At 38.3% G+C, this 18,781-nt stretch overlaps 3 protein-coding genes across 5 annotated transcripts in view; 2 read left to right on the top strand and 1 right to left on the bottom strand.

Annotated features, from left to right (window-relative positions):
* On the top strand, positions 1 to 13,415 carry LOC113681111 (phosphatidylinositol-3,5-bisphosphate 3-phosphatase MTMR2). Of its 2 annotated transcripts, none has more exons than XM_027198182.2 (25): positions 1 to 113; positions 763 to 930; positions 1,538 to 1,598; positions 1,928 to 2,019; positions 2,659 to 2,769; positions 3,321 to 3,392; positions 4,666 to 4,695; positions 5,151 to 5,234; positions 5,424 to 5,498; positions 5,980 to 6,054; positions 6,336 to 6,446; positions 6,655 to 6,735; positions 6,974 to 7,065; positions 7,224 to 7,317; positions 8,010 to 8,108; positions 8,260 to 8,319; positions 8,404 to 8,451; positions 8,559 to 8,651; positions 9,271 to 9,332; positions 9,515 to 9,566; positions 9,883 to 9,930; positions 10,132 to 10,179; positions 10,607 to 10,690; positions 11,379 to 11,426; positions 11,520 to 13,415. In XM_027198182.2, the coding sequence occupies exons 2-25, from the start codon at positions 811 to 813 to the stop codon at positions 11,649 to 11,651; spliced, it is 1,872 nt and encodes a 623-aa protein (XP_027053983.2). In that variant the 5' UTR covers positions 1 to 113; positions 763 to 810; the 3' UTR covers positions 11,652 to 13,415. The 2 variants fall into 2 exon arrangements, with proteins under 2 accessions (XP_027053983.2, XP_027053984.2); XM_027198183.2 differs by having other exon boundaries at positions 24 to 113; positions 826 to 930.
* LOC113681112 (kelch-like protein 20) lies at positions 12,241 to 17,128 on the bottom strand. Its single transcript, XM_027198184.2, has 5 exons — positions 17,005 to 17,128; positions 15,685 to 16,801; positions 14,848 to 15,113; positions 14,131 to 14,325; positions 12,241 to 13,684 (listed from the first exon to the last, which is right to left on the bottom strand). Exons 2-5 carry the CDS (start codon positions 16,755 to 16,757, stop codon positions 13,449 to 13,451), a joined length of 1,770 nt encoding a protein of 589 aa, XP_027053985.2. The 5' UTR covers positions 16,758 to 16,801; positions 17,005 to 17,128; the 3' UTR covers positions 12,241 to 13,448.
* LOC113681097 (von Willebrand factor A domain-containing protein 3B) overlaps positions 17,116 to 18,781 on the top strand; it is a 21,700-nt gene continuing 20,034 nt past the window's right edge. Inside the window, exons 1-3 of one of the 2 annotated variants that reach the window (XM_027198164.2) lie at positions 17,116 to 17,415; positions 18,078 to 18,259; positions 18,395 to 18,467. In XM_027198164.2, coding sequence (XP_027053965.2) covers positions 17,367 to 17,415; positions 18,078 to 18,259; positions 18,395 to 18,467 — 304 coding nt within the window. In that variant the 5' untranslated portion in view covers positions 17,116 to 17,366. The remainder of the gene's footprint in view (positions 17,416 to 18,077; positions 18,260 to 18,394; positions 18,468 to 18,781) is intronic. The other variant, XM_089192006.1, reaches the window with a different exon arrangement.

The following is an 18,781-nucleotide window of genomic DNA, read 5'->3' on the forward strand; positions in this document are numbered from 1 at the left end:
GTCATTCGTACCCATACTTCTCACGACCACATTCCAACCGAGGCTGAGCTGATCCCAAATATCCAATATGGCTCAGAAAACTCTTTAAGAATTGCTGGAACAATATAATTCTGGTGAGAAATCCGACTCCAATTTTGAACTATTGTGGATATTTTTTTCTTAACTCTTACCTTTCGACTACTAACTGATGTTCAGGCTACGAAACAGGTGTAAAGTTGTGTTGGTAGATGTTTTGTTTGTGGGAGGGAGTGACATACTTACCTATTTCTCTTTGAAGAATACAATGTTTAAGTGTGTATAAATGTGAAAAACCCAGATACTCAGCTGTTTAAAGTAATTCGACGTAGTAAAGGCTCAAATTTTTTCGAAATTTTCTAAGCAAATAACTCAGAATCGAAAAAGGTTCGTGTATTTTCAAACATAATGATTTTAGTCCTACTATGTTTTGGCACATTTTTGTGAATAGTATCCAATGATTAGGCAACTTTTGGCCGTATGTTACTTCCTTGATAAGTGCATATACATTTTGCTCTGGTGTCTTACCTCTAGTGGTGGTTCATCCACCCAAACTATCCATTCAATTCTCAAAATGTGCTCGGCCAAAAAAAAAGGTGTGTAACTTGCAGTTTCAATTCTGTGATGGATCCAACATTTAAGTTTGTATTATGCTTGTAGCCTCATAAATTCAGACAAAAATGACTTTTTCATGTTTTTGCTCCTAAGGTTAATGTGTACTTAGTAAATATATTTTTTTCAATAAAGCTTGTAGCTTTGAAGGTGATGTAAACAACAAATTCTAAGAACTTGTACATGAACAATATCCAGATGAAAGGAGTTTCACAAGGAAAAGGTCCTGAGGGAAGCTCTGCCCAACACAGAGCACATTCACCTAATAATGATTTCTCTGAAGATGGAAATTCAGGAGATAGAGTAAGTCATATTTGATGAATCTACAGTGGTAACCTTTAGGGAGCTAAATTGTCTTCATTGAATCTGGAGAAGCTCTTGTGATTCTCAATGATCATGTCCAAAACAATTATTTGATAACTTTTACCAAAGTTAACTATCAGTAGTTTAAAAAGGGTAAGTTTCAAAATAAACTCGGGTATTCACTTTCAATCTTAGTTAGGGAGCTGGTTAATGAAATATCATTATGTTTATTCATATTATGTATTTGTATTATCATTGTATTCATTTCACTATATAAATTGATCTGACCACATTTATGTTAAATAAGGCAATTAAACACAGTTGTTATTGCCAGAAAATGAGCAGCCCTTCTGGTTATGTGGATTGTTGAAATTTCATCACAGCTGGTTTCTTTTAGTTCTTGAGAAGTTCAGTAGCAGCCTTTTCTTAGCAGTCCTGAACACTTTTGTAGCAGGTTGTGGAGATTTGCCAACCCTGGTGGTGGTTCTCCATCTCACAGCTACCTGACTATAGTGAAAGCCCTTGGACATTCTGCGCACCCTCCTTCCAAAGAAGAAGGCAGCAGTTAACTTGTACTTTACTAATGATTGTTATATGATTATTTTAGGCTGACCCCAGCTCTCAAGGTGACCTCAAACTGCTTGATGGGGAGAAAACTCAAGCAAATGGTAGTTATCACTTTATGTTTACTGGTAAACAAAAAAAGATGCTCAAATCTTACAAATTACTTTATTAACAAAAACTGAGATGTGAAATTGGTATGTCATTTGTGACTTAGTGATTGGATTCCAGACTTTCATATCATTAACTATGTGGACTGCTTCTATTCTGAGCATAATAGCTTAGGAATTTTTGGTAAGACAAGACAAAGAGTGTGATACTGAACTTGAAGGCTCACACATACACTCCTCTACAAGGAAGAGGTCTTATTGATTTAAGGCTGCATTATGCTGGTGTGATGTAGCTTTTTTGAGCACACTTTGATTTGCATCAACAGCAAAAGAAGTTACCTATTTATGTCCCTTCTCTGGACCAGTACGTGGTACACTTCAGATTACAAATTACAGGCTTCACTTCAAGGCAGATGATGTAAGAATTTATACATAGCTAAACTGTGTTTAAACTGAGAGTTATTATGTTGAGTGTATTGTGTTTTAAATGAGAGTTACTATGTTGAGTGCATTGATAATGTTGCTCACAACTGTTGCTATGTATTGGCATTACTTTTATTGTGGTGAAGTTTAAATTTACTGTGGCATTTAAGTTGTATTGATAACTAATTAGTACTCTAAATTATTATGTTGACCAAACAAAGTGTGATCCTCAGAATATAGAATTAGTAGCATGTTTTGAATATTTGTATTTGTAATTCATTGTGGAATGGAGCGTATGTGATATAAAAGGATGAGGGAAATGATGAGTCAAGATTATCGGTGTTGTTACCTTCAAGCATGAAACTATTGATTATCTTAGCATCATTTAAGGTAGAATAGAACTGTGTCCCTGTAAAAATATCAATGATGTAGAAATGCAAAGCCCAAAATGTGCCATTGCAGCTGTATCAATCATTGATAGACAAGTGAAAGAGGTGCTCTGCTCTGTTCATAATTTTCCAGGATTCTAGTAAGATATATTGTAAATACAACTTACAGTATTAAATACTTACCTGCCTGGACCACCAATATTGGATGTTGAATATCATTCTAGAAATCATTTCACTTTTATTAGGACCCACCCTTTACAGTAGAAGTACCTCTCGGTACCATTTATCGAGTAGAAAAGATTGGTGGGACCACCAGTAGAGGTGAAAATGCCTATGGTCTGGAACTGTACTGCAAGGTATGGTCTTTTGAATGTCAAGAAACTAGTCAGTACCTATTAATGCTCAGTACTTCATGGAATATTCAGCCTGGGCTGAGTTTATAAATTCATTGTTAAATATAAATACTAATTCTCTGTGAATATTCTTTTTGTTTTGGTTTATGCTTACTGTATGTCTGGTATTTTTGCAAACTACTGCTACCTGTTAAAAAAAAATTATGTAGACTTTTCACTTTTCAAGGATTTACTAGAAAAGGGGTGCTATTTTTAATGCTGATCATTTTTATCAGTTAATAATTTTACCACAATTGTTTGTTAGGTTGTCTCAGTAGTACTCCTTGCCTTAAGAAAATACTGGCCCTTGATTTTTTTGCTCTCTGTTCAAAAATTAGTTTAGTATACCCCATCTTTTATTATTGAATTACAATCAGTGCATCAAGATTCTGCTTTTAAGCAAGGTTAAGGAAACTTAGAGAGGGGATAAGTGAAGGGTCCAGGTTCCTCCCCCCCCCCCCCTCCACCTTCCCAAACTGTTACTTCTCATAAAATAATTTCATATTCATTCCCAGGACATGAGAAATCTACGTTTTGCACACAAGCAAGAGAATCACTCTAGACGAATAATCTATGACAAGCTTATGGTATTTATCTTGAGTCTCTGTAATGATTCTGATGCCTAGACAGGTTATGATTGAAGCTCAAATCTTGTAGCAGTTTTAGGCAAGAAGATATTAAGATATTCACCAACCAAGGCTGATATTTGGTTGATTGTCTTTTACTGAAAGTATTCAGTTCTGGTTGGTATTGATTATATTATACGAGACTGAGTTGTGGCTAACTTCGAACCATGTATATTAAATAATGCTGTAATAATACAAAAACAAAGGAAACGAAAATCAAACAAGCTTAAAACACTTCAATTAAAATCAATTTTTTTATATACTGGCAAATTCTTTTCATTTTCCCTGATTTGCCAATCTTTGTGGGGTTATAGAAAACTGTGTACCATGTTGGTGTGATTTATGACCTCTTACTGTAAACCAGAAAAAAACTGTGTACCATGGTGGTGTGATTTGTGATCTCTTACGTCACATGATAGTCAATTGATACAATGTACACCTGTGCAAGTCACCTGTGCAACATAAGGTTTGCAGATGGCACTTGATATGGGGTTTAAGGTTACTTTCTTTCATTGATGGTTTAGAAGAATATGGAAGTCCTCTCTAAAGTTGCTTGTTCTAATAAAATCACAGAAAATATTTATTGATGATAGAGAATGGTGCTCAATCTATTGTCAATATCTGTTTTTAACATCAAAATGTTGGTGAAAATGCAGTTCCTGTTACTAACAGTAACATGTTTTCTGCAAGTAAAACAATTACCTATGTACCAAATCAAGAAATGTTACAATTATGAGTATACTGTACATATGTATAAAGGTTAAATGAAATTTTCAAGATTTTTTTGTGGCATGTATACATGTAGACTGCTTATTGAAATCTTCCATCATGAGAGAGCTTTAGGTCTGACTAAGAGTATGACTACGACCAAGAGTTTTGGCTGGGAATAGAGTGGTACTTAGTCCCTCATGACAAATTTATAACTTTAGATAAACATGATGTAACACACAAGAGCTTTTTCAGAATTAGGAAAACACTTTACAAATTGATGTCAAGCCCTATTGAAGATACCTTCTTTGAAATTCTCTTTTTTTGTGTGTGTTCCTGAAATAGTTTTATCTGAGATTTCCAGAAAAAAATCTTTAGTTGGTGACAGGTGTCAGCTACAACTTTTTCAGAGTTAGTGTGACCTGTCACATTGTGAAGCATGTGTAGTACTCCTACTGAGGAAAAACTAATAGTCCTACTCATAGTCAGATCTAAAACTCTCTCCTATGTTTTCATGTTCATCTAGATTTATGCATTTCCTGCAACAAATTCAAAGGTGAGGATAAATTCTTATTTTTACTATTACCAAAATTAAACTGTTTGTTGTGCTGAGGGTGCATTACATGTTCTTACTGTTAAAAGTAGCTCTATGCATGCATTTTTCTGTTAATAAAGAAAATCTCAATATCCTCTCTTCTCTTTTCAATACATTTCCTTTCAATTGATACTGACAAAGAGAATTCATTTAACAATCAAATCTTCTTGGGCTGGTGATCATTTCCTTTATTCTCATGACCTTAATGGATGATTCAGCAGTATTACTGTGAGAAGAAATTACGTGCTATAGTCACTCTTTGGGTTTTAATAGTTAAGGGTAGACTGTTTAACAAATCCTAGACATGGAAAACACTTGAGGTAGGGTTTCATCCAGTATTCTTCAAGTCTCATAGAGCGGATTCTTAGTGCATGTTCAAGGATTATTAATTTATTTGAGATACCTTTGGTTCACAGCCTTTCTTTGCCTTCACCTACAAAGAAAGATTTGATATCAACGGATGGGATATCTATGATCCAGAAAAAGAGTTTCAAAGACAGGTAAATCTGAAATACACTGTATAAGCTCAATAGGCACCACAGTAACAATGTATTTATAGTATTTAAGACTTTCTACACCACACATATGTCCACTGCTAATTTTGATTTATTTTCTTGACAATTTTTGTTACTTGTTCTTATTCTTTGTCATGTGATACAGACACTACATAATATTATGTTTTCTAACAGAATGTACCCAACGAGTGTTGGCAAATCACAAGAATCAATGAAAAATATGAGCTGTGTGATACCTATCCTGCTCTGGTATGACTTTTACATGCTTATTTTGTAATGTCTTTTTTTTCTGGAGAAAATCAGGCTCAAAATTTCCAAATGATATGAATGATCAAATAGAGATGGGTAATACCATGAAAGCTGCCACACAAATTTCTAGCTCAAACTGGAAACAGTGGACAAAATGCTGCCTTCGGGAAGTACCACCACTATATCCTACCATCTGTGCTGATGTTGTTTGAGTGAAGAGCTATTGTAAGGGGAATTAATTACTTCTTTGACCCTGGATGTGTAGTGGTGGAAATCACTATAATTAGGGGCACTTCGCCTTCTCCAAAGCAGATCCTGTCTGGCCATTTGGGTGTGGTCTGAAACTACTCTGGACAGTGTTTTATTCATGTAGTTACTGACTCATTTTGTGTTGCTTGGCCAAGGTGTTGATGGAATCAGATATACTCAGTATTGTTCCCTAGGATGTTTACTGATCACTGATGCTTAATGCTCTATTTAGTTTGCAGTACCTGCTTCAGTGTCAGATGAAGATTTAAAGAAAGTTTCTGCATTCCGTAGCAGAGAGAGAATTCCAGTGAGTTAACTAGTATACAACTCTTTCAATCAAAGAGCAAAGATAGCCAAGTTATAGTGCAGTTCTTGATATAAGAACAAAAATCATGCAACTTTCCATTGAAATCATTCAAGTTAAGTTTGTTTGAAATAGGGAGATAAATAGAAGTATCAGTTTCTTACCTGGACACTCAGTTCCTTTTAGCAATGGTAGGACAAAGGACTTGATACATTTTGTTAATATTTTTAACACCTGCTACTCTTTGTTTTCTTTGTTTTGTTTTTTTTTTTCAATTATTCTAGGTACTCTCCTGGGTGCATCCAAAGAACTCTGCTTCTATTACTCGAGCCAGTCAGCCTAACGCTGGTCTTGTTGGAAAAACCAGAAACAAAGACGATGAAAAATATTTTCAGGTCAGATACATTAATTTTATTTAGGTTTTCAGTAGTAAGCCTTCCGTGACCACTGAGAGCGAACTGAAGGTCACAGTTCTTTTTAAAAGATCTGCCATTTTTGGGATGATTCCGACTTTCAGTACAGAACCTTGTTTGTTAAGTTATGTCTTGCCAACTTGAAACGTAGCTGAAAGGAGTCATTATAGTGTTTTTTTTCTGTTACCAGGCCATTCTAGATACCAATGCGAGAGGACACAAGCTGATCATCATGGATGCAAGGCCTAAGATAAACGCTCTGGCAAATCAGGTATTTTGAACAGATCTCGAGTTTTGCAAGTTTCAGAGCCTGCTCGTAGCTGTCAGTTTGTAGGGACGATTGAAAAAGCAGGCCAAACAAGAGAAAAATTAATGGGGAACTGGTCACTCAAAAGGCACCCTCTGTTTTTTTTCTAACCAGCTCATTTTTTTTTATCTTCACTCTTCAAGAGCCTAGTACAAGCTACAAGTTTTTAAAATTTTCTGAATTTCTGTGACGTTAATTTCAGGCTAAAGGAGGAGGGTACGAAATGCAAGAGAATTACCAGAACACAGAGTTAGTTTTCTTGGATATTGCAAACATTCATGTCATGAGAGAAAGGTAATGTATGCGGTGAATTAGTAAATTTGTATTTCAGTTTTGACTATTCCTTAAACCATTTCTGAGTAATGCCATTTGTGCTTGTTACACTGCCATGTAGGGTTCAGTTATCAGTAAAACTGCATTCCCACCCCTTCTACTTTCTATTTCGTTTATAGCTTGCGTAAACTTAAAGACATCTGTTATCCTACAATTGACGATGTTCACTGGCTCACAAACCTGGAGGGCACTCATTGGCTGGATTACATCAAGGTCTAATTACTAAGAAGATAACACTTTAGAGGTCTTGAAACATTGGGGGAGTGGGGGGGGGGGGGGAGAAGGGGGGTGGTGAGGGCCCAAAGTATACAAGTGAGGCGCAAAATCCCTACTTCATTAAAATTTTTAAAAAGTTTTATTACCGTTTTTCATTATTACAAACAGATATCTTTGGAATCTTAGCAGGGTCCAGTTTGCCAGTTATCAATTAATTAATAACACTGTATAAGTTGGCAGCTATTCGAAAACAGCTCTGAAAGATCGTATTTCGCCAAGCGCGAGCCTTATGAAACGATTTGTTTAGGGGGGTTAGTTTCCAAAGAAATTGTGGTGCTGCGAAGCGCTGACGCTGACTGACCGACTGACTGACTACCTGACAAACTGACTGACTGGCTGGCGGGCCGATAGTCTGATTGACTGACAGACCGGCTGACTATCTCGCAAACAAACAGACTGACTAACTGACCAATGGACCGGCGAACCGACCAATGAACTGACTAATTGATTGACTGAACTGGCAGGCTGGCTGGTTTCTTGACTCATTGACGGACTCGCTCACGAACTTTTTGAACGATTCGCCGTTTAAAGGACTGACTGACTGATTGCTAGGCTGAGGAACTACTGATGTCACGCAAGTTTTGTTATTGATCTCGCTGACTGTCTGATTGGTTTAAAATCAATTTTAGGTCATTCTTTCTGGTGCAGTTAAAATAGCTGATGCCGTGGACAGATGTCGCATGTCAGTTGTTGTGCACTGCAGTGACGGCTGGGATAGAACGTCGCAGGTGAGACCAAAGGCAATGCTGGTCAGCGATCTTGCGCGCTGCTCAAATTTTGGGATTGCCTTTTTTCCATATACGCACGTTTCGTTATTTCATTCATTTGTATGTTGTGTTTTAGGTGGTAACGATAATGTGTGTTTCTTTGTCTCCTTAGCTTACCGCCCTCGCTATGCTTCTTCTTGATCCTTTCTACAGAACCATTGAAGGATTTGAGGTAAATTTTAAAATATTTTCTGTGAAATGCCATCCAGTGTTTCTTAAGAATACTGCATTAGTTTTGCCTGTAATTTCTCCACAGGTTCTGATTGAGAAAGAGTGGACAAGTTTTGGGCATAAATTTCAACAGGTATACGGTTGGTCACTTAATAGCTTCGCCTCTTCCTTTTTGTTTTTGTTTTTAGTCTGTTCATTTGCTTGTTTTCACTAACTAACAACTGTTCTCTGAAATTTTAGCGTTATGGCCACGGAGACAAGAATCACGCAGATGACCAGCGCTCGCCAGTATTCCTTCAGTTCATAGATTGTGTGTGGCAAGTCACCAAACAGGTTTGTGTTACAGAGCAGTTTTCAACAGAGTGTGGAAAACCAGAACCAAAGTAATCACACCAGCCAATCGGAGCAAAGGCAAATATCACAAGCAACTAGTGAGAACTCATCGAGACCTTCCGCTCGTTTTGTCTTTCTCGGTGGTGTACGTACACTAATCAAAAGGTGTATTGAAGTGAAAGCAATGCAATGTCGGTCACTTTCCGCTCCTGAACTCAAATCCCTCTGCTCAAAAAATGGTCCAAACACTCGATGTCGACTTTGTCTCACTTATTTCGCTGCTCTCGAAGACAGTTCTGCGTGCTTTATGGAAGTCTTCTTGAGAAAGATTAACCCTTTAACTCCCATGAGTGACCAAAACTGAATTACTCCTTACACTGAATTTTGAAATGACATTAAGCAGACGAGTGATGAGAATAAAGAAAAATATCAATTAGGGGATATCAGTTGATCCAATACCAAATTCTCCAAAATAACATCATGAGAATTGTATGACAAACAATATGGAGAATTACTAATATGATCGTGGGAGTGGAAGGGTGAAATAGTCCTTCACGCTACGACACTCATTGTGAGAACTCTCTCACCCAGTCGACTGTATTCTGTTTTTATCTTTAAGTTTCCCTGTGCTTTCGAGTTCAACGAACATTTCTTGATAACTGTGTTGGATCATCTTACAAGGTAACAGTAACCAGTTCCTTGTATCTGCCTCCAATTCTAATTTTCCGAGACACCGAAAACTTATGGAACGTTAGTCTCAGTTAAGCTTCAGTTTTGCGTTTTTTTTTTCTCAGCTGGAACTCGTTCGCGTTTGTCGGGAAGGGTTTTAACACTAAGTATTTTTTACTCGTTTTATCTTTCAGTTGCTTGTTTGGTACTTTCTTGTACAACTCAGAGTACCAAAGAGTTAAAGAGGTGAGTGTAGGGTTGGTGCTGATATATGTTGTGGTTTAATTTTATCCTTGGTTCAAATTTTATTTTCCTTTGTTTCAAACTCATTATCATACATTACAACACCCAGAAACGAAAGAAAATAAAATTTGAACCAAGGATAAAATTTAACTACAACATATACGCTCGCTGCCTTGTTTCGTCCATTTTATCTGCATTGAGTGAGTTGTTTTTTTGGAGTGAAGGCGCTAGCTTGTGTTCAATTTGTAATTGCTACTCCTCGGCTGCCCGCCGATCTCTTTTCTTTCCTTCCTTATTTGTCACTTTTGTTTCATTTTAGGACGTGAAAGTTAAGACTGTTTCTCTGTGGACTTACATTAACACACGTGTAAGTAACTTGAGCTTTCTTTCCTTTCGTCAAAGTACCAGTCAAGTAAGGCAGACAGAACCGCAAGTTTACACACGGTGGATTTCATCGCCTCAATCGAACATACTTTGAAATAATATCCAGTTGTTTGTTTGTTTGTTTTTTTTTTAATCTCTCCGGCTCTTTCAAGTCACTAATGGAATCGTTTGCCTACGTTTTCAGCTCATGGAGTTTAAGAATCCCTTGTATGCTCCACATCTTCATCAGCATGTAAGTACAACCCTGTACACTGTGTTACCCCTGGGTTCAAACCATTTACTCTATTACTGTACACTATACCCCCAAGCAGTTAGTCATGTAACCTGCATCGCAGGCGCGCTAAAAGAACGCAAGTAAGACGTGAAAGAGAGATCAGACACGCGTGACTTATTGTTCGCGCGTGACATTCTCACCCCGCCCGATTAACTCAGGCACCTGCCACGCAAAGTGATGAACGGCTGTGGTGCAGACGTAGAATTCGTCTAGCATACCAGCCGGCTTGTCAATTAATCATTCAGACAGTTGGTCGGGTCGTTGCTTGGTCGGTCGGCTAGTCAGGCAGTTAGTCAGGTCGTTGTGCGGTCGGTCGGCTCGTCAGTCAGTGAGAAGATCCGCAAAAAAGTCATTCAGTAATATTCCTTTTGGGGTTTCTTTTCAGGTTTTGTTTCCTGTTGCTAGTATGAGAAGACTGGATCTGTGGACTCGCTATTACATTCGCTGGAATCCCACAATGCAACCGCAGGTAGGAGTGATTTTATTTACACATTTCATTTTGTCCGATGTGGAGGAATCGGCAGACGTTCATTGCTTCGCAAAGGTTCGCAAGTTTACTCCTTGAAATACCATATAAGCATTATCGTGCGAAAAGTGGTATGCCTCCTCCCTCAGGTCCGCGCGGCGCGGTATCTTCATTTTCTTTTTTTACTGAATTTTTTGGCTCACGCTACGGACTACACCGAAAAGTTGGGACTGCTCGTAGTCTTTTGGGAACAGAAAAAAATGAGATTACTCTTTGACCTCGTTTTTCTTCTTGTGGGTTTGTCGAGGATTTCCACATCCATCTTGCCTCCCTTCAGTTTTTTGAACATGACTATTTAAAGGTAACAATTCGAACAAAAGTTGGGGCCTAGAAGCGAAGATGTTTATAAGGCAGTACCTTCGCCGATGGCCATTTTCATGCAAACAAGCTTATAACCAGGGGAAAGGAGGGGGGGGGGGTTAATGAGAGAAGGAGTTGGGAAGGGGCGAACAAAAACGCGCGTCTGTTTGCCCGCAAGAAGATTTTAGCCGAGTTGGGGAGAGGTTTGTTGAGGGTCTGGCACTTGATATTTTCCACCATTACACAATGGCTCGCACTTAACCGCGCGCGAAAAACGCTCGTACCAAAGTGCTAATACTAAGGGTCTGCTTTTTTACCTTTTGTTTTGAAGGAATCTGAGGAGCAGAGAAGCCGAGAGTTACATTTCCTCTGTGAGCAGGTAAGGACGCAATTTAGGTTATGGGATCGATCAACTTAAAACTGGCGTTCGAAGTGGGTTTGCAACTAATTGTCTGCCTGATTATCCCTGCAGCTTCGCCAGAAGTGCGAGGAACTGGAGCGAGAAATCTTGGCTCGTACATCAGTTGAAGTACCTTCCACTCCTGATGCCATGTCTGTCAATAGCAACCAATCACAGCAGTGGGCCCAGTCCTCGGCGGTCTGACACATTAAACTGCAGCAATGGTTGTGTGCAGAGCCCGCGAATAAACGGTGGCTATTTCTACGGACGTCTACCATGACCGTTTTAGTCGTTCTATTTTAATATGAATTATGTGACCACAAACATGTGGTGTATTTTTTCGTCGTCAAATGTTATGAATTTCCTTTCGAATGCCATAGTTGGCGTTTTCTCTGATGAAAGGTCAGATAACATTGTCTGCACCACAGTCCCATTCAGATTTACGTTTCTCAGACAAGCGAAAAATGAACAGTAAATGAATCAATGGACTGTACTTTTAATTTTTAATAAAATACGTTCTATGAAGGTGACATAATTTGTTTTCCCTTGTTATGTATATCTGTCAGATTTACCATAGCCCGTAGAGCCGGGTTTTTGTTAAAAAAAAAAAAATGATTGTTGCATTTTCCTTACTTTGCGTTTTTAGTGTTACTTTTGTTCGTATAGTCTTTTTTTACGTTACGTTTGTTTACTGAATCACTGGGCTAACGGCTCGGAAAGATCCAACCGAAAGACGTTCAGCTGAGGAACGAATCAATCCATCAGTTACAGACAAATCAAGACTAAAAGTGAAAAGGTTTTTAAAATTTATTTAATTTACTCCATAGGAAGCATATCACATCTCTTAACATACCTAAACAGCTTCTTTAAATATTATTATTTGGTGGGAGCCTGCTTTTCCCATAGTTTTAACTCTTAAACTCTCAGAAGTTATTAACAAAAGACTTCGCTTGACGGTTCCAATGTTATCTTACAAACAAGTGAGATCAGACAACCCTAAAACCTTGGTGTTATCTTGATAAGACATATCAGGGAAATATTAGGGAGTTAAAATGGAGACTTACTCATTGAATCTCGGGAGTCAGAAGGTTCACAGAGGCAACAGAATTGCCTTGAAGAAAGAATGCCGTACCTCCACATCACCCCCATGCAAACCAGGACAAAATATGCACAGCTACATTCTGCTTGAGCTTAATTTTTTTTTTCACTAAATACCATAAATAAATATTTTCAATTGATTCAGATCAAAAATTGTTCCATCAGAAGCATGGCTGTATAACTATTTTGTAACAGTTGCCCTTGGATTTTTTTTAAACATATCACTCATGGTGATCGCCAACAACACACAAGTTGTAGAGTAACGCAATAAAGCAGAAACTTAACCCTTTACACCCGAACATCAGTATGCATATTCTCCATACTGTTCTATATACATTTCCTAAGGTGCTGACAGGAGAATTTGTTTACCAATCAAAGGCTCTTTCATCGGTGATCATTTCCTTCATTCTCGTGACCTTAATGTGTGATTCAGGGGTGATATTGTGGGGAGAAATTAGATGCTGGTCACTCTTAGGATTTAAAGGGTTAACAAGGCGCAAGAAAGGAGTTCCCCTCGTACAACAATTAGTAAGAGGAAAGCCATTCAATTTTATTGACTGCCAATCCTTGCTTGTGTGTGTTCAACGGAATCTTTTACACTTGCCTGAGTGATAAATAAGCTTTGAATGTCTCCTTCAGTGACAATTGAAGCTGGGAATACTTCACCCTACATCCATTTTTTGTTTAATTCTGCATTACCTAGTTAATTCTTAATAATGTCAACAATTGAATTATAGACACAACATCTTGGGAAATGCCCCCATGTGAAATTATTCATAGTTTGTGAATTAGTCAAATAATAAAATAAATTTTTCCTAAAAACATAACATGCATAGCATGAAAAATAAATTTCACTCATTAAGAAAAAAATGTTGGTATAGACAAGACTTGAAAGCATGGACGCTAATATTCTTTTACAACAGCGACTCCAGCAACAGCTTTGCTCATTCCCATTGGGCCAACAGTTGTCCATTCACCAACTTGAGGATTGAGGTATTCTACTTTATTTCGGTATGACACTCCGTCATGACCACCCAGAGCATACAAACAACCATTGACAACTCCTACACCATGTCCACTGCGACATACACTCATAGGAGCCACAAATGCCCATCTATCTTCATCTGGGTAATAGCGTTCTAAACACAAATAAAAGAAAAAGATTGAAAAAATATTCACTACAAAGAAAAGGGTCTTCATGAAAGTAATCAAATTATTACTCCCAACCCTTAATCCTTTCACTCCAAAAATCTTGATTATTGATAATTCTCCCTTTTACCTGCTCCACATTTCCCAGGAAATTGGTTCTGAGAATTTAGTGTTTGATAAAGAAAAGAACTCCTACCTTATGAGTTTGAGTATTCTCATTACCTGTTTGCCATAAAATGTATGGATATTATAGGGAGAAGTTATGCATTAATCACTTCTGAGAGTTAAAGGGTTAACTCTCGAAGCCCCTCTTCCTTCTTTTGGTTAACCATTTCCCAGCAACACTCTGCATGGATTCCCTCTTTCCAAACAAACATGTTATGGGGGAAAGGACATTTTTCCAAGTTTTCCAAGTTTTCCAAGTTTTCCACCTTACCTGATGTACTCAGGTTGGAGGCTCCATCATAACCCCCAGTTGCATACAGACATCCTCCAAGAGTTGCCACACCCACCCCACCTCTTCGTGCACCCATGGATGCCACACAAGTCCATTCATTTGTCTCTGGGTTGTACCTCTCTACTGTTTTTAGATAGTTGATTCCATCATGACCACCAACAGCATACAGATACCCTACAAGTTTACAAGGCAAACACAGGTTAACTTCAAGAACAGGAGCAGACTTGAATCTTTCACTCAAAAGCAAACATTTACCTTCTCAAAATTGAACTTTAATTGTATCATGCCAGAAATAAACTTGGACAACTTAAAATGGGATGCACAGCTCTCCTTTGCTGCCAAAGACCCACATCACTAATGTTTTGGACAAATTTTGAGCTGACTGCCCTTGAGTTTGTGAGGCCAAACTTTTTTGACTAGGAGCAGTTTGGAAGCCTTTTTCCAAAAAAAAAATAAAACATAAACCCACACACTATGTTATATATCCCAACCCGAAGTTCAAATTTTTGTAAATGATGAGATACCCAAAGATGTTGCCTTTTTTGGGACCAATATTTGTATGAGCTATTTTAATTGTAAAAGGTTGTAAGGGAATCAATTTTTAAAGAAGATAGCAGCTCTCTAATGTGGGTCACAGACTAAAATACCACGAAGAGCTTTTTCTTTGTAAACAGCATTGTGTTCTTGTATGTATACCTGGTCCAAAACCATCTCCAGTTGCATCCTTTGTATCCAAAACACCTACAGCAACATGTCTTCGGGGATTAGCCATATTAGCAGCAGGTTTCCACTGGTCCAGTCTCGGATCATACACTTCAACAGAGTCAAGAACTGCAAAGCCATCGTAGCCACCAACAGCATAAAGAAGGCCATCCAAGGCTGCTGCCGCAACATAACGACGTGCGTGTGCCATAGATGCAACGTACTTCCATTGCTTTGTCCTGATATCATAGCATTCAACACTAAGGAGCCAAAAACATTTTACAAAATATGTTGGGAACCATCCAATCATAAAATATATGTACTTGATTCACAGTTATAATGTTATTTTGTTAAAAAGTTCAGGGACACAATGATAATAACTTCAAAACCTTGTGATCTGATGCATCCTCTACTTACTGGGAAAGAAACAATGCATAGTGTGAAAGTAGGTACACAAAGAACCACTCAACTTTTTCAGTCACCAGTTATTGATCCAATATTTTCTATTCAACCATTGAAAACACTTCTTGTATTTGACAAAACAAAATGGCTGACTATCAAATCACACAACACCTCAAGGCTTAATACTCCAGCAACCATGGAAATAGAGAGGCAAATTTTCATAAAATAAAACAATGGCCAACATGTATTATTTTATGAGAATGTACCTTTTTTACATCAGCATTTGACAAGTCACCGCCTACAGGTTCACACCACCTCCTCACACCCCACCTCCCACCCCCACCCCAGATAATTTTTCTGAGAGAACAGTATGTTGAGCAGCAACTGATCATCGGATATGTTAGTTATTTAGATTAACGTCAAACTTACCTATTCAGGTACGTTGTTCCATCATGACCTCCTACAGCATACATCTTCCCATCAAGTACAGCCACACCCACTCCACTGCGAGCAGTGTTGACGGGTGCCACAAGCTTCACTTTGCCACTGTGGAAGTCATACTTCTCCACGCTTTTCACTGGATGACCAGTAGAGTCCATTCCACAGACACTGTATAAACTTCCGTAGGTAGATCTTCTAGGGCGTGATTTTTCACCTCTGAGCTTGCCTCTCCTATCAGGAAGCATGTGAAAATTCTTTGCTTCATCTAAAAGATTCCTGCAAGCGATGTCTTGACGAATAAGCTCTTCTTTTTCCACTTGATCCACCAGAAAGTGAGGGGAGAGCGACGGCAGGCGAACTTTACCAAGAAGCTCAGCTAAGAATGATTGCCTCTCTTCAACGTTTTCCCTCGCCCACGCAATTAACGCGTTGTACACGTCCTCCTCAGAATTCACATTTAGGTCTTCACAATTCAACAACAAAGCTAACTCGTTGGGAGAAAGCAGCAGAAATTCTTCGTTTTGTACTACGTCGTTAAAATGCTCGTGTATGTATTTCTCCGATGCTTTAAATAAACCGGTGCAGTAATGTGTATCGGCAAACGAACGGATCCCTAAACAATTCGAAGGGTGAAGTTGTCGGAGTAAGAAATCTGAACAAGCTGTCTGAATTGCGGTTAGTTGAAATAATGAGCTTGCAAAGAGCAGGGACTGAACCGTGTCCACAGTGATATCGAGCTTTCCGGTGTACGCATAATCGATGAGGAGTTCAGCAGCTCTACCATCGACCTCGTTGATTGTCACACTTTCCTCATAGCTTTCGGCCATACCACCGGTAAACATGGCAAGGAAGTAGGAACTAAACGAGCATAAAACTATGCGATGCGCACGCAGTTGTTTGTTTCCCACGCAGATCGTTACATCGCATAGCTGTTGGCGTTTTCTTAAGTCGTCCATGACCATAAGAGCTTTAATTCCATGTTTACTACCGCCCTCGTACTTGACCGTGTCGTCGTCGAGTTGTGGAGAGTTTTCTTGAGGAAGAACGCGGTCGAAGTCCATACTGTCACTACAAACGAGCAAGATCAAGGGCGGGTAGCCTCACGCTGTGGAAGAGTTATAAAATATCGATTGACTAAAGGCTTAGTTATCAAATAAGAAAAAAGTTAGCATAAAAATGGCAAGGATAGCAATTAAGATACAGTTCGCTATGTACCAGGCTATGTACAGTGGCTTGGGCAGTATCCAGGCTTAAAGAATGAAATGAATCAACCAAGGGAATAAGCAAACTCAGTTGCTGGGTACATACCAATTTCAGTTGTTGTATCTTGTCTTCTGTTTAAGTCGTCGTAAGCTCATAAGCTTCTGTTTGTATGATGGTTTGTCACAGTTTGGTGTCAATTTCACACCAAACAAACGTGATCTACTCACTTAATTGAATGACAAAATGAATCCGTATACACAACAGATAATGTGTTTACCAACAGAACCGCTGGATTTTAAGTCACATGACAAAATTCTGGTAAATGATTGGTTGAGGAAGTGAAGGACGATAGAGACAGCGTTTGTGTAGCAACAGGGGAATACAGAAATTCACTTAAGGAGTCGCGTTCTTCATCCGGTAGGTTTAAGAGGGTCATGTTCCAATGAAGCTTGATAGAGGCTAGCATCATGATGTACGAAAATTTTCGCCATACTCACGGGAGTGGATCAGGAGCTGGTAAGAATGCAGTTTGATTGTGTGAAATATGTTCCATTTCTATGTGTTTACATTACATAGACGAGGTCAATCATTTTTATCACTTCAAGAGTCTTGTCATTAAGTTCATAGTGTTTCTGAACACTGGTAAACGAAGTTATTACAATATTTCGTGTCTGAAATATCACATGAGGTTTGTGACTTAGGGATGCTAATGAACTTGCATTCACATCATAATTATCAAAGCTTACGTGCTACGGCAGTTTAATTACTAGTAACGTCCAAGACTCATGCTTTTTGCTACCTGTAAATTTGATCACTCCCCATTGTCTGAACTTTCTAATTTTTGTTACATGGTTTTCCCTTGCGCATGCTAAAAAAAAAATCAAACTAGTTTGTTTGTTTTATAGTTATTTGGTATAGGTAATTGTGTATATTTTTCGAAGCCAGTAAGTGGCTTTCCTTGATGTTAACTTTGATCAAGGTTGCCAAATATTAGTATTTGTGCATTTCCTTGGCTTACCTCAAAAGAGACTTCACTTGGGACTGCCATAAGATTAAATTAAATTTGATTAAATGTCTTGCTTCAGCTAATTTTGTCTCAAGTGAAAGGTAATCAGTGTATCCTAACTTTTGTGTGTGTCTCAAGTTACCCATATTTACATGTACTGAATATCATGTAGGTCCAGTGGAAGGTGCAAGACAGGCTAAAAGAGTGGTGACTCCTGTTTCCAAGAATCACCATGATCGAAATGGAAATCTTGACTCAACTGCTCCATCAAAAAGTGAACGCTTGAATTCCCCAAACACAGCAAGCTGGGAACCTGATGTGCGTATGCTCCTTTCTACATCACAGTGGCTCAAGGTATCTGTTCTATTACCACTTATTATGACTATACATTATACAAAATAACTAAGATCAGCGTAATCATGTGAAGTTGCTCTAGCTATGATGGAATCTGCCATAGATATTTGAACATCAGATCATTTTTTCCTTCAGATTCATGGCCTAAAAAGACACAAACTTGACATGGGACAAATATTGCCTTCCATTGGATTTAGGCATTCAGATGGTATTGCATTAATTTCTTTATTTAAAACTTCCTTTCATAATTTAAAGTCAATGGGTAACCTGATGGTTTGGGTACTCTGGGCTCCATTTCAAGAGAGCCAAATTTGATTACTGTTTGGGCCATGGAGTAACAATCTAAGGCATCATACAGTGTATATTTCTACCACAGTGCTTCTTTCAACCCAGGAATATAAGTGGGTGACAGAAAAAATGTAATGGAAGCTTGATGAAACTCTGGAAAGAGATAAATTGTAATTGTTTACTAGCTCATTCAGGGGGGGTGGCAGTCCTCATGCTGGGTTTACATGTTGACAA

Source organism: Pocillopora damicornis, chromosome 13, assembly GCF_964200805.1.
Source record: "Pocillopora damicornis chromosome 13, jaPocDami1.2, whole genome shotgun sequence".
NCBI classification, from domain to species: domain Eukaryota; kingdom Metazoa; phylum Cnidaria; class Anthozoa; order Scleractinia; family Pocilloporidae; genus Pocillopora; species Pocillopora damicornis.